Raw genomic sequence first — 16088 nt, forward strand, 5'->3', positions numbered from 1 at the left:
AGAATTCTATGGCTCCTTAGTACCTGTCCAGAAAGCAGGGGGCTCTTCAGGGATCTAATAAAAAGCACAGAACTTTTACTTCTTTGGGGGTTGCTGAGTGGACATTTTCTAACCTCTTCTATTTGCATCCACCAGAAGAACCTAGTGCTTACCTAATGTTCCCTCCAAGAATTTCCTGGTGTATTGAGCAAAGATCTGTATCCATTCACTCACTAGCAGACTAGAATCTATCTTAAGCATTCCAAATGACTAAAAGCTAATGATAATTAGGCTGTGTTGTCTCTGATGAGCAATAGCTATTTTTCAGGTTCTGACTTGGCACTCTAGGCTTCCTCATTAATCTCCAGTTAGAATACAAAGCTGAGAATTCAGCTGAACTCTTTATCAGAACTTTATGGCTCCTGGTAGATAGTCCCATAGGTAGTTCCCCAGTAATGTTTTGAGTACAACAACAACAACAACAGATTTAGGGGATATGTGTCCCTCAGAGAAAGAGTTCCAGGGTAGTCTCTCTTGGGAAAAGTTACTATAAAGTCTTTATCAAAAAGTTCTATCGTATCCCTGCGGTCAACTCTGTTGCATGGTGGAAGTCCTGTTCCTTGATTCATTAGCAGTCAAAAAATTGATGACCCCTTATCTTATAGTCTGTTTAGGCTGCTATAAAAGAATACCACAGACTGTGTGGCTTAAAAACAACAGAGATTTACTTCTCACAGTTCTGGAGGCTGGAAGTCCAGGATCAAGACACCAGCAAATATGGTGTTTGGTAACAGCAGTTTCTGGTTCAGAGATGGCTCCTTCTAGCTGTGTCCTCACATGGTGGGAAGGGGCTTGGGAGCTCTGTGGGGTCTCTTTTATAAGAGCATTATCCTATTAATGAGAGCCCCACCCTCATGACCTGAGCATCTCCCAAAGTTTCCACCTCCTAATGCCATCATAGGAGGCATTAGGATTTCAACACATGAATTTGGGGAGGTCACAGTCATTCAAACCATAGCACTTCTATTTCTCTCTGCTTCTTTTTCCCATCAGTGCATTCCCTTGTTTCTCAGTACATGCAGACAGCTTGGACCCTTACGGGAATCCTCTCACCAGAGCAAACACTCTGCCAGTCAGATGGATATAGCACAGAAGATCCTGCTCCTAAAGCCAACAAGGCTATGTGCTGGTGGGAGACATGGAGGAGAAAGTATGGAAACAGAGAAATATTATTTAGGAAAATGTTGAGTGTCACATTAAATGTTCTCTGGAAGACTCTTGATCAATTAGTAGAATATCAAGTCATAGGAAATTAATTTGCTGAAATCTAAATCTTTGAATACATTCTTATGAAAATGGTTTACATTTAGTATCATCATTGAAAATATATTCAGAAAAAGAATATGTTTAGGTCATAAGTTCATATGTATGGAAGATGCTACTAAAAGCAAATTTTTGGTGACTTGGTAAATTTAGAATCCTAGGTGAATTGGCCTCTTTGCAAGTTAATCCTTTGGTCAGTTGACTTCTTGAAATGTTAATTTTTGGATATTTATCTAGTTTCCCTTCTGAAGTATGTTTCAGCTTTCCTTAGGACAAACCATAAAACCCCTCTCTTAGTCCTGCTTATTAACAAGAGAGGCTTGAAGGAAGAGATGGTTTTAAGTCTTACAAATTCCTTCAAACAGCTGGACTAGTCTCTTCATCATGTACTTGATCCTTCAAAGAAACAAGACTCTCCCTTCATATCATTCTCTATTTTGGTCTGTTTATGTTCCACATGCTGACTTCCAATGTCCTTAATCATCGTGCTACTCTTTTGTTCATCCTGATGCCCCATACCATTTTCCTGAACGTGATTCCCTTTATTGTGATTCAGATTCTTCTTTTAGTTATGCTGCTTCATGGGGTCCTGGACAAACATACAGCCCAGTTTGGACCTTCCTGAGAGCTATTACCTCACTGAAGCATCCAGTCATGCTCCTACTGGGCTCATTCTGGTCATTTCCACATTCAGAACATTGTTAGAAATTCTGTTTTTAAAGCCATAAATACATATTTTAGAGCCTAATAACTGGGAATTGATAGTAATGAACCAAAAGCACTACTGAAATCTCTAAATATATTTGTATTTAAAGTGATATATCAGCCATATAGTGAAAGGATTACTGAAGGGATCTTGGATTCTCAAGAATGTGATGTAAACAAAGCAAGAGGTGGAGTTCCCACTAGGCATCTGGCTGGTGGTAGATCTGTAGAATCCATCTTAGACTGCTTCCTGATATATTCTGTCCCAGATATCACCAAGTTTGTGCTCTCCCCAAAGATCATGTGTCAATTTGGAGACAGGTGTAGCCTCAAATCACAAAACAAGTTACACAAATTTTATATATAATCTAATAACAATGTTGTCCACAAGGGGGCACTTGGTACTTAAGCACACAGAAGGCTGAATCCACTCACTGCTGCAATTGCCTTCATTGAAAAGTACTACATATCTAGGAGCTGTGATTTAATTGTATTCTCATATTTTTCTCTTGTAAGCATTCAATAGAGTTATTTTTTTTGTAGTTTTTATGTGTTCTTTAGTATAGTATAGCAACTACCATTGCTTAAAAAATAGGTGGCTAACAGAACTTCCTTTTGACTTGAGATAGAAGAAAGGGACTTAAACCAAGTAAGTATATTTGATTTCAGGTATGTAAAAGTATGCTGAAGTTTCTTATTTTTACCCTTTTGTTTCAATGTACTATTAGAAAGTGACCTTTTCTCATTTCTGAGGAAATAGGTGAAAGATTAAGAACTCAATAGTATCAGAAACAAAACAGCTCTTCCATGATAAGAGAAGAATTAATTTTTGTATATGTGATTTATTTTTGGTTAATTTCCAGTGGAGTCTTCAATTTGGCTATAGCTTTATTTTTTTATTTTTTTATTTTTTTAAATTTTTTTTTTCAACGTTTATTTATTTTTGGGACAGAGAGAGACAGAGCATGAACGGGGGAGGGGCAGAGAGAGAGGGAGACACAGAATCAGAAACAGGCTCCAGGCTCCGAGCCATCAGCCCAGAGCCTGACGCGGGGCTCGAACTCACGGACCGCGAGATCGTGACCTGGCTGAAGTCGGACGCTTAACCGACTGCGCCACCCAGGCGCCCCTTGGCTATAGCTTTAGTATGTCTTTGCAGGCTGTAGTTTTCTAGTATGTACCATTCATTATATAATCAGATAAAAAGAGCTCCTTAGGAAGATCAAGAACATTAAGTTATAGGTCTTCTAATAGATTATGAATGCTGGGATGAGAGAGTATGCCTTTGATAAAATAATTTTTAAAAATAGTTCATTTTGGAGTCAAAATAAAGAAGCCAAATCTAGAATAAGCCTTAAAGTTATTGGAATATAATTTTATAATTGTAAAGGATTTCTGATGTGTATAATAATTTTATAAATGAATAATTACAAATATCTTGCTTTTAATGGTCCAGAGTATTTAATGCCTAATAGTTTTTACAAAATCCAGAATGTGTCCTTGTTTTCTCTCCAGAACGATTTTTTTAAATTAATTAATACTTTAACATTATTTATTTATTTATTTATTCATTTATTTATTTATCTATTATTTTTATTTTAGAGAGAGAGCAAGTGGAGCAGAGGGGCAGAGGGAGAGAGAGGGGCTTCTAATCAAGCTCCATGCTTAGCACAGAGCCCAACACGGGGCTCAATCCCACAACCCTGGGATTATGACCTGAGCTGAAATCAAGAGTCAGACATTCTACTGGTCGTGCCACCTAGGCACTTCTAATTCATACTTTTTTTGAAAAAATCAGTTTTAGGTTCTTAACAAAATTGAGAGGAAGGCACAGAGATTTTCCACATACTCCCTAACTCTACACATGCATAGCCTCCCCATTATCAACATTACTCACTGGAATGATCCTACATTGACTCATCATAATCACCCAAAGTCCATAGTTTACCTTAGGGTTTACTCTTGGTTTTGTACATTCTATGGGTTTGGAAAATGTATAACGACATATATCCATCCTTGTAGTATCATACAGATTATATTCACTGCCCTAAAAATCCTTTGTGGTCCACTTAGTTCTCCCCACTCTTAACTCCCAATCACTGGCAACCCCTGATCTTTTTATTGTCTTCATAGTTTGGCCTTTTCCAGAATGTCATATAGTTGGAATCATACAGTATCTAGTCTTTTCACATTGGCTTCTTTTACTTAGTAATATGCATTTAAGATTCCTCCATGTTTTTTCATGACTTGAAAGCCCATTGGTTTTAATGCTGAATAATATTTCCTTGTCTGGATGTACCACAGTTCATATATCCATCCATCTACTGAAGGGCATGTTGGTTGCTTCCAAGTTTTGGCAGCTATGAATAAAGCTTCTGTAAACATCCATATGAAGGATTTTGTAGGGACATAAGTTTCAACTCCTTTGGGTAAATACCAAGAAGTGCAATCACTGGATCGTATGTTAAGAGTATGTTTAGTTTTATAAGAAACTGCCAGACTATCTGCTAAAGTGGCTGTGCCGTTTTGCATTCCCACCAGCAATATATGAGAGTTTCTGTTTCTCCACATCCTCATCAGCATTTGGTGTCTTCAGTGTTGTTGATTTTAGCCATACTAATTGATGAGTAGTGATATTTTGTTGTTTTAATTTGCATTTCCCTGGTGCTGTATGACATGGAACATTTTTTCATATGCTTATTTTTCATCTGTGTATCTTCTTTGATGAAGTATTTGTTAAGATCTTTTGCCCATTTTTAAAAAAAAAAAAACGTTTATTTATTTTGAGAGAGAGTGAGAGAGAGTGGAGGAGGGACATAGAAAAGGAGAGAGAAAGAATCCTAGGCAGGCTCCACACTGTTAGCATGGAACCCGATGTGGGGCTTTGAACCCACAAACCGTGAGATCATGACCTGAGCCGAAACTAAGAGTCAGACACTTAACCGACTCAGCCACTCAGGTGCCCCTTTTGCCCAGTTTTAAATCAGGTCGTTTGTTGTTGAGTTTTAAGAGTTCCTTGTGTATTTTAGATAACAGTCCATTAACAGATGTGTCTTTTGCAGTCTGTGACTTGTCTTAGAATTCTCTTGGCATTGTCTTTCACAGAGCACAAGTTTTCAATTTTAATGAAGACCAGCTTATTTATTATTTCTCTCATGAATAGTGTCTTTAGTGTTGTTTCTCAAAAGGTATCACCATACCTTTTCTCTAGGTCATCTAGGTTTTCTCCTATGTCATCTTCTAGGAGTTTTATAGTTTTGCATTTTACATTTAGGTCTGTAATCCACTTTGGGTTAACTTCTGTGAAGCATGTAAGATGTCTATATTCTTTTTTATTTTGCATGTGGATGTCTAGTTGTTCTGACACCATTTGTTGAAAAGACTATCTTTGCTCCATGGTATTGCCTTTGTTCCTTTGTCAAAAGTCAATTGAAATAGGATCTATTTGTCCTGGGTGGTCTATTTCTAGGCTTTCTCCCATCCAAGTACTACCCAGGCCTGACCCTGCTTAGCTTCTGAGATCAGATGAGATTGGGCGCTTTCAGGGTGCTAAGGCTGTAGACCAGGCTTTTTATTTGTTCTATCGTTTTGCTAATACCAGTCTTGATTTCTTTTTGGTAAGTCTTGAAGTTGGTAAACATCAGTCCTCCAGTTTTGTTCTTCTCTTTCAATGCTGAATTGGCCATTTGGGCTTTTGCTTCTCCTATAAACTTTAGAATCAGTTCATCAATATCCATAAAATAATATGCTGGAGTTTTTATTGGGATTGCACTAAATCTGTAGATGGGGTTGGGAAGAATGGACATCTGACAATATTGAGTCTTCCCAGCCATGAACATGTTTTCATTTATTAAGTTCTTTGATTTTGTTCATCATAGTTTTGTAGTTTTCCTTATCCAGATCTTACACATTATATTTTGTTAAATTTATGCTTAAGTATTTCATTTGTGGGTGGTGCTAACATAAATACTATTGTGTTTTTAGTTTCAAATTCTACTTGTTCATTGCCTGGATATAGGAAAACAATTGATTTTTTTTATATTAACCTGGTATCCTGCAACCTTGCTATAATCACTTTTTAGTTCCAGAGTTTCATTTGTTATTATTGTTGATTATTTTGGATATTATACATAAATGATCATGTTATCTGCAAATGAAGATAGTATTTTTATCTTCCTTCCCAATCAGTACAAATTTTTATTTCCCTTTCTTGCCTTATTGTATTAGCAAGGACTTTCAGTGTGATGTTGCAACAGGTAACGAGAAGGCACATCCTTTATACCATCTGATCTTAGTGGGAAAGCTTCAAGATTCTTACTATTAAGTATGTTACTATAGTTTTGGTTTTTTTTTTTTTAAAGATATTCTTTGTGAAATTGAGGAAGTTCCCTTGTATTCCTAGTTCACTGAGAGTTTTTAGTATAAGTAGGTGTTGGATTTGTCAAATGCTTTTTCTGCAACTGTTGAGATGATTACATGATTGTTTTTAGTCTGTTGATATAATATATTCCATTAATTGAGACAGTTTATTTTTGTGCTTGTCTTATTCCCAAGAGATTGCCCCAATGAACCATCCTACTTTCCCGAGTTATGGCATAATTTCAAAGTATAGAGCATCTAAAACTCAACTGTAGGAAACAGGCTCAGGGAAGGAGAATGTGATGGGTCCCAGGAATTCTGCTTGTGGGAACAGTCCTAAGGTGAACCAGGAAAACAAGACACTGTGTGGCTAGCATCTCAAATAAAATCTATTTTAGAATTCATAGTGTTTGAGTATAAAATTATTGAAGAGCTATTATTGAAGTAATACTAGTATAGTGTTTTAAAAAATGTGCTTAATTGGAATGGCCCCCATTGTAATCAAGATTATTTTGGTTGTAAAATTAAGAAGGGAGATAGTATATATAGTAGGCTCTCAGACCCAAGCTCTGTTAGGAAAAAAAAATTTAATGACTACTACAGTTCATTGTTTGGCATATTCACTCTTAGGTGGCCCTTTCTCACAAACCCATAGTCTTCTTCCCATGTACAAAATTTCTAGACTACTCCCACTTAACCAAATCTAAATATATCATGTGAAATTGGAAAACTATGCCTGGTACCATTAAAGCATTTTTATTGGGATATAAGTTGTGTAAAGTTGTGTAAAGTTGGTTTTGGTAAAATTGAACTTGAAATGTCAAGCAAGTGTTAAGAATAGACACATAGGACTCTTAGATTTGGATGTGATATTTATTAGCAGAGAAATGATAGTTTATAATTGAAGTGAATGGATAAGAAGAATAGAGAAGGAGATCTCAGCAGGTGAGAAATTTAAACAAATTTTGGAAGATCCTCAGCTGGAAGAGTAGTCACTGACTTGACAGGACATATAGACATAAAGCAGTTGGCCCCTGGGACCTCTTTGTCACCCTGCACAGTCAGGATGCTCTCCTTCCGTCAGGAGTCTATTTTCTGGAGAAATTAAGCTGCAGAACCTCTAGATTTGGGGCCTTCAGGCACAGAGGAAGATGAGAGTGAAATAGAGGTCTAAGAATGAGGAAATTAAAAATACATGGTCTGAATAATGGAACTCTTAGCTCTTGTCCCCCAGAAAACCAGTGGCTAAGATTAAACCTCATAAGGTAAGAGACTGGACAATTCTTCAGTTGAAAAACTAAAATGCCCTTAAGAAAAGACTTTTAATGTGGTTACCCAGAGAATGTACCTTACGGACTTTCCATGACAGGGGGGTTAATTGACTGAGGACCCCAGGTATTAGGCTTCAAAATCCATCAGTACTTTTGCATCAAGATCATACCTCCTATGGGCTGCCCCATGCCCATAATCAGTGCAGTGGGGATACTAAAGCAAACCTATTCCTGGGAAATGGGACTCCATTGCAGTGACTTGGCTTAAGGATTCCTTGATGGTTTTGCTTAGGCTGCATGCCAACCTAGGATGTTTCCACTTCCACCTAACCTTCTTTTCCTTTTTCCTTCACTAAGGCTCAGACTTGCATTGTAATCAGTTTTTTGCATTGCTTTCCAAGCCTTCTCCTGCTCCTTCCCTATTTCCTCTCAGGCAGATATTTCTGATAACAGAATCATTTCACATTTAATCCCATCTTGGTGTCTGAAGACCAAGTCTACAGCTACAGGTTCTAGGAGTGATGCAAGAAAATAGGAGGTAAGGTGGGGACATGGGCCTGGCTCTCTTACCATGTGGCAGGCAGAAGATGCTGTCCTGGCTGGTAGATGTGGCACCAATAGATGGCTCAGAGTGGCAGTTCAACTGCTAAAGACTTCACTAATGGTGACCTTGAGAAATTTTATGGCAGAGGGGACTATTGTGAAAGATTTCATATTTGGACAATAGGGGGTTATTTTTAACTTGTATTGACACCCTGTGTAAGGATAAATGAGACTGAGAATAGTTGATAAGCACTAATATCTAAGAGTGAAAAGTAGAGAGTCTTGGTGGTAGTCTCTAAAGAGGCCTTCTAGTAGAAGGGCAGACACAGTAAAACAGTAGGGCTGAAGACCTGATTGTGAGTTGCAGAGCTCCAGAGGTATTCAGATAGTCAGTCCATGCACATGTGTTATGCAAAGGGCAGGGTCCTGATAGGAATAATCAGGGGTCCTGAAAAGTATGATAGGACATCTGAATGGATGCCCCTGAGGATTTTGACTTAACAACTACAGCTGCACCCTCTGGGCAGGCAGAGGTGACCCACCTCTACCTCTAGTAAGGGCTAGAAACCTCACTGTCTTAGAAGATGCTATATAGTCCTCTCTCCAACAAGACAACAGGTTCTCCCCTCAGGAGTTGCTCTCACCTCCTCTTCTGGCAGCTGGGCCAATTAATGAGGGTGCTGTTAAGCATCTATAAAAAAAAGAGGGGCACCTGGGTGGCTCAGTCAGTTTAGTGTCTGTCTCTTGATTTTAGCTCAGGTCATGATCTCATGGTTCATGGGTTCGAGCTCCGCATTGGGCTCCGTGCTGATAGGATGGAGCCTGCTTGGGATTCTCTCTCTTTCCCTCTCTCTCTGTCCCTCCCTTTCCATCCCCCCTCCCTCTCTCTCTGTCTCTTAAAATAAATAAACATTTAAAAATTAAGCAAAAGAATGGAGGAGCAAGAGGCTGAGGACAGTTAACCCAGTAGAAAGCACAATTCTTTGCTCATTTGCCAGATCTGAACCAATTTTCAGTTTCAGAAATCATTGACCAAAGAGGTGGGTAGATTCCTAGCAGAAAGGACCCTATGTTGGTCCAAGTATATATCTTGACAATATCTCCAGTTTTCGCCCAAAAGGGCCTTTGACCACTTGTGTGGGTGATGGTACACTGTGAGAAAGGAAACGACCAGACATTTTGAAGTCCAAGTTGACATTGATTCCCCAAATGCCTACAGTCCAAATCACACTGGGCCCCATGTGTTCACAAACTCCCCTGCTCCCATGGTGATCATTTTCCCAGTCCCGGAGTGTATAATTGGAACAGATATACTTGACAATTGAAGTTAACCCCCTTACTGGGCCTTCATCTCTGCAGTAAAAGCTATCACAATGGGAAAAAACACATGGAAACTTTAGAAACTGTCCCTCTCCCACCCAAGGTCAAAATTGTAAAGCAAACACAATTTCTTATCCCAGGGAAAAGAGCAGTGATTAGTGCCACAATTAAAAACCTAAAAGATGGAAGGGTCCTAGTACCTATCATTGTTCTATTTAAGTTGCTAGTCTGGCCCCTGCAAAAACTGGATGAATTTTAGAGAAAGACTATAGACCACTGCAGGCTTAACCAATTGGTAGCCCCAACTGCAGCTGCTTTGCCAGATGTGGTATCCCTGCTGGAGCACACTAGTCAGCCTTCAGTGTAGGGTGTGCAGCCACCGATTTCGAGAATGCATTCTTTTTGTTCCAATTAGAAAAGAGGATCAAGAACAGTTTGCGACTTCTGGCTTCAGCTCCAATATGCATAGTGCTGTCATTACAACAAAAAAAAGGTGAATCATTGTTCACACTGTTCAACACACCCAATCACTGTTCTTGACTCATTAGTGAACTGAGTTTGCAGGGCAAACTCCCATCCTGAAATCTGTATAAACAGACAAATCCAGATAGTTACTAATGACATCTGCTTCCTTGGAACAGAGCCTGCTCAAAGTGTTCCTGGTAGGAACACTTACATGGTGATTTTGATGAATTAATGGAGGAAAAATAGGCATATCCACTCACTATTAAAGTAACACCCACCCTGTCAGTAATTGATAGATCAAAAAGGGAGAAAAGTCAATAGAGACATAGTTGACCTGAACAGCAATCAACTCAATCGATTGACATTTATAGAATATTCCATCCAATGACAGAATACAGTTTCTTCTTATGCTTACATGTAACATTCACCAAGGTAAACCATAGAAGACTCTCAGCTTCATGAGGTCAGGATCTGGGTTTGTAAATCTCACTGTGGTATCCTTAGCACAACGTCTGGAACATAGGAGGTGCTTGATGAATATTTTTTGAATAAATGAATGAATTGTAATATTAGGTAACAAGACAAAGAATTTAGTCAGGATAGGAGTAGTAGCGCGATATAGTCTAACACAAAGAAAGTGTATTAAAAATATTTAAGCTTCAAAGCTTAGAACTGCAAATCCACATCAGTAAATAACATAGAAACTTCTTCTGTCATAGAAACTGCCACTTGGTTAGTATTCCTACCTCCCTGCTTTCATTTTGCCACTTGTTTAATACCTTCCAATAGCCCCCTGTGTTTAGCTTCCTGAGCCTGGCAATCTGAGTCTTCTATAGCCAGGGCTTTCCTTAATTATCTTACCTTACCTCTTATTTATTTCTCAAATACTTTGCTTCACCTCTGTTATTACCGTTAAATAATCATTTTGACTCAAGTCTTTGATCAATATATAGCTCCCCTTTTTCTCCCATCCAAATCCTTCTCTTTTGGGGGATCCTGAATGCTCTCTCTAGTCCGTGTTGATTGGCCTCTTTAAAAAAACTTGTGAGGGGCGCCTGGGTGGCGCAGTCGGTTAAGCGTCCGACTTCAGCCAGGTCACGATCTCGCGGTCCGTGAGTTCGAGCCCCGCGTCGGGCTCTGGGCTGATGGCTCAGAGCCTGGAGCCTGTTTCCGATTCTGTGTCTCCCTCTCTCTCTGCCCCTCCCCCGTTCATGCTCTGCCTCTCTCTGTCCCAAAAATAAATAAAAAACGTTGAAAAAAAAAAAAGACCTTCTCTTTAAAAAAAAAAAAAAAAAAAACTTGTGAGACATTTATTGTCTGTGCTTCACATTTTGGCATTTCATCATATATTGCCTTGAATTTTACCTGTTGCATATGTACATTTCTTGTATAAGCTTCTAGAGTTCTAGGTCATATCTCATTCAGGTCAACATTAATATAAAAATAATCTGTATCCCAGTAGTTTATCAATAAGATAATTTCTTTTAGAACTTAGAGTGTGAGGCACCTGGGTGGCTCAGTCAGGTGAGAGTCTGACTCGTGATTTTGACTCAGGTCATGATCTCATGGTTTGTGAGTTCGGGCCCCCACATCGGGTTCTGTGATGACAGTGTGGAACCTGCTTGGGATTCTCTCTCTCCCTCTCTTTCTGCCACTCCCCTGCTGACTGACTCTCTCTCTCTCTCTCTCTCTCTCTCTCTCAAAATAAATAAATAAAATAAAATAAAAAGAACTTAGAGTGCGTTTTCCCATTGAAACAATATTAAAAAGAGTTAGATTATCTTTTACCTTTATAAAAGTGTATTTAACAAATGATGTTAACTGAACCATATTACTCTGGTGGGCTAAGCTTGGAATCCTTGGAGCAAAGGTCTGTGCAGCAGTATTTTGCACTACTTCCATCAGTGTCTGATTATTGGTTTAAAAACTCTTCATACGTGAGCAGTGGCTTATTTCATTAGGGTATAGTTTCCTTAAGATAAATCAGTTTAGCCTCTTAAATTTGTGGGACTTTCATGGAGCTTCTTCTGGAGCAAGTTTGTATTTGGGGAAGGTGGACTGAAAGCCGTTTATGATGCCAGTGTGTAATTTTCAAAGACAAATAATGCGTGCCTGAGTAATATCACCCAGTTATGTTTTAATGGTAATCAAATATGCATAGTGGAGAATTGTCACAACCAAGGGATTTGTTTTATCACTGGTGTTATTTTTAGAGACAAGAACTTTCCTGGTCTCAGCTGACCTAATTATCCTATTGATACAATTTTTAAAATCCTAATAATTATAACAAGTATCTAGGAGAGAATTAGTAAAGTTTTTAGAGAATTAACTATTTTTCAGGAGGAAGATATGAGCTCTAAAATATCTCAGTTTCACCTTGTGGAGCTTTAAATCAGCTGCTTCTGTTTTTTGTTTTTTTTTTTTTCTTTAAATGTTTTAATAAATTCAGTGACCTAGATCATGACCAACAAGGGTTATATAGAATTCGATTTGGAGATTTTTTAAAAAACATTAATGTGTAAGAATATGAGAAATAATTGGGGTTACTGCAAATGATTAGTTATTAGTTTAGGGATTAAACTTTTAATTCACATTGGTATAATGCATTATTGCTCTGGCACTTGGCTAAACCTCTACTCAGCTCCAGCTATTTGTGATGAACGGTATCTGCATTGAAGTCTTAGCTTCCAGAACTGTCCTACTCTGCAATATTCTCTCAGTTTTTCTGGCCATCAACTTCATTGTCTGTTCTTCCTCTCTACTATTGTTATGCTGGTATCAATCATATGGATATATACATAATAATTGTTTAGCATGTGTGGCTTTTGGAGTCAGATTACCTGGGTTCTTTTTTTTTCCCCCCAAAGATTATTTATTTATTTATTTATTTATTTAATGTTTATTTATTTTTGAGAGAGAGAGACAGAGAGACAGAGCATGAGCAGGGGAGGGGCAGAGAGAGAGAGGGAGACATAGAATCTGAAACAGGCCCCAGGCTCTGAGCTGTCAGCACAGAGCCCGACGCGGGGCTCGAACTCACAGACTGTGAGATCATGACCTGCACCCAAGTTGGATGCTTAGCCGACTGAGCCACCCAGGTGCCCCTAAAATTTTTATTTTTAAGTAATCTCTACACCCAACAGGGGGCTCAAGATCAAGAGTCACATGCTCCACTGACTGAGCCAGCCAGGCACCCCAGACTACCTGGGTTCTAATAACAGCTTCACCACTTATTAGCTGCGTGTCTTTGGACCAGTTATTTAACATCTATCAGATGTGATTTTCTTAACAGTAAAATGGAAATAAATATATTAGCCGTCTCTATGGCTGTTGTAAGGATTAACTGAAATAATCTGTGGAAAGCACTTAGCACAAGTACTGACTTGGCATATTGTTAGGATTCAAAAATATTGTAGTTATTACTATTACTTAAAAGGTATATACTATAGAATTTGAAATCACAGAAGGTTATGGGGTAGAAGGCATTTGTCACTGAAATGTATTATTATTTAGAACATGAGTAAATGTAAAGATTTACTATTTATACTTTCAGGAATCCTTAAATATATTACTTAAACAGCTAGAAAAAGAGAAAAGGAGGCTTAAAAATCAAGTGAAAGACTATGCACTGAGACTGGAACAAGAATCAAAGGTTTGTTTTTATTCTATACTAGAAATTTCTTTGTAACTGCCATGATTTTTAGTATGTTATCTACAAACCTACTATATTATTATCACAAAATACTTACAAAACTATTTCCTACACTATTTAAAAAAAACATAGAGACATAAACTTGACTTAGTAATAGTCTTGCTAGTATTGCAAATCTTCTCTGATGTTGGGTTCTTTATTTTTGTATGTTTCTTGTAGGCTTACTACAAGACCAACAATGAGTGCCATACCTATCTAGCTGAAATGTCTCAGGTAACTTTTGTTTTCTTACTTCCAAATTTTAAGAGTTTCCTCTCACTATAAATTACATTTTTCACTTTTCTAGGTTTTTGATTGGTTTGATTTGATAAACATGTTGGGATTATAGGAGAAAATGTACCAAGTTTCTAAATATATAAAGTGAAAAAGCAAATTTATAGCTTTTATAAAAAGGCATAAAAGGAGATAAAAGTTTCCCAAATTAAGGGAATTTTTTCATATTTGCTTCTTTCGTTATCTTTTAAGTTTGATCTGTAATTTCTAAAACTCAACCAAATAAGCAGTTATCCCTGTGCTATAATGAAATTCATGGTATTTTATGTCATAATTATGCACAGTGAGATCTAAGATAGATATAGCACTGCTATCACTAGAAAGGGCTAGCAACTTAGTACAGAATTGGAAAGTATGCAACTACAAATGACAGGACAGGAAAGTGATCAGTAAATTAAAAATGATGTTGCATATATTTTCCATAGTTTTTCATTTGCCTTTCAGTTTTATTTATGATGTTAGTATTATAGGGTTTTTGTTTTGATGTTGTCAGAGCTATTTTTTATTTATGGCTTCACATGTCATAGTTTAAAAGACTGTTTTCATCTCAATGTTTCATCTCAATGTTTCATAACATTTATCACATCTTTTTTTTAGTAGTTGGTTACCTATTTAACATTTAAATATTTAAACCTTAGCAACTTTATTCTGATGGATGTTTTAAGATCACGATATGAGTTTAGTTTTCAATGTGCATTATCAAAATGGAAGCATCCAAAGAGCAGTTGGACATATGAATCTCAGGGAAGAAAAGATAAAAATTGGAGATATAAACATGGAAATTATTGGCATATAGACAGTAAATGAAGCCAAGTGAATGAATGAAATGTATCAGGGAGAATACACACAGGGTGAAAAGAAAAGAGAGTCTAGAATATAGCTCTGCAGAGTTTCAACAGTGATAGTCAAGGGACAAAGAGCCAAAAAGAGGATTGGAGTCTTCAGGAGATAACTAGGTGAGGTAAGGAAGTAGAGGACCTTGAGGTCTAGGTTTGCCATAAAGATAGTCTGCTAGTCACTAATCTGGTGTTTCCAGAGGATCAATGAAAGGATTGAGAGGATGGAATTAAGACTGGGGATTGGAGTGGCACTGGGGATTGGGTAGCTCAGTCAGTTAAGCGTCTAACTTCGGCTCAGGTCATGATTTGTGAGTTCGAGCCCCGCGTCGGGCTCTGTGCTGACAGCTCAGAGCCTGGAGCCTGTTTCCGATTCTGTGTCTCCCTCTCTCTCTGCCCCTCCCCCACTCACGCTCTGTCTCTCTCTGTCTCTCAGAAATAAATAAATGTAAAAAAAATTTAAAAAAAAAAAGACTAGGGATTGGAGCTGAGAAGGGGATGTATAGAACAATTTGGGAATGAAAGTCAGGGCAGTAGTGGGTAAACGGAGGCTTAGATTTCTAGTACTAAGATTAAATTAGGAAATTGAGACAAAATAGGATCACTCCTTGTAGCCTCCTACCCATAAAACGGTCAGTTTATACTTGATGGTGCTGGATACTTAGTTGGCAGCATTACTTACTCCTGCCTTTCATCAGACCATGAGTCCCCCTAGAATATGCTGCTTTTCATACATGTCAACTCCGCTTCCCTGAAGTTCTAGCGTAAACGCTACCTGCTTTATGAGATTGTGATTTGATGAAAGAACCACAGATTTTGGAGTCATTGTAAATTTGGATTTAAAACCCAGCTTTGTACTTGATTGTCATTTGAGCTTTGGGGCCGTAATTTCTTTCCTTCTTGGTAGAAGGGGAAATAATAGTAGTGTCTTGCAGGGGATTTGTGAGTGTTTAGAGATGTAATATATGTAAAGTGCTGAGTAAAATGCCTGGCCCATAATACATTCTGAATTCTAATAAGTGGTGAGTATTATTTTCCTGTTTTTCTTTCCTGATCTCCCGAGCCTCCCTCTCTGTGACAGGGGCATTAGATTTTCTTCCTGCCTCAGCTTCCTCCTTTACCTTTGTTTATCTGAAAAATTCATTTAGGTGGAATAGGTTCTACTCTGATTATGCAGGATCACTGAACATACAATCAAAGCCTATTTTAACAGCTTCCCAGGAAGCTGTTAATCCTGTTCTCCAGTATAAATGTTAATAAGGATTTTCACTCTAGAGTGAATTGTTAATCTTTACAGTCAAA

General features: G+C 37.9%; 1 protein-coding gene across 4 annotated transcripts in view; it reads left to right on the forward strand.

Annotated features, from left to right (window-relative positions):
- Positions 1-16088, forward strand: part of CCDC169 (coiled-coil domain containing 169) — a 48003-nt gene that overhangs the window by 17945 nt on the left and 13970 nt on the right. For all 4 annotated transcript variants that reach the window (XM_025924466.2, XM_086713554.1, XM_086713570.1 and 1 more), the window contains 2 exons: positions 13519-13617; positions 13837-13890. In XM_025924466.2, coding sequence (XP_025780251.1) covers positions 13519-13617; positions 13837-13890 — 153 coding nt within the window. The remainder of the gene's footprint in view (positions 1-13518; positions 13618-13836; positions 13891-16088) is intronic.

The sequence above is a fragment of the Puma concolor genome, chromosome A1 (assembly GCF_028749965.1).
Source record: "Puma concolor isolate L17-30 chromosome A1, mPumCon1.1.hap2, whole genome shotgun sequence".
Classification (NCBI taxonomy): Eukaryota; Metazoa; Chordata; class Mammalia; order Carnivora; family Felidae; genus Puma; species Puma concolor.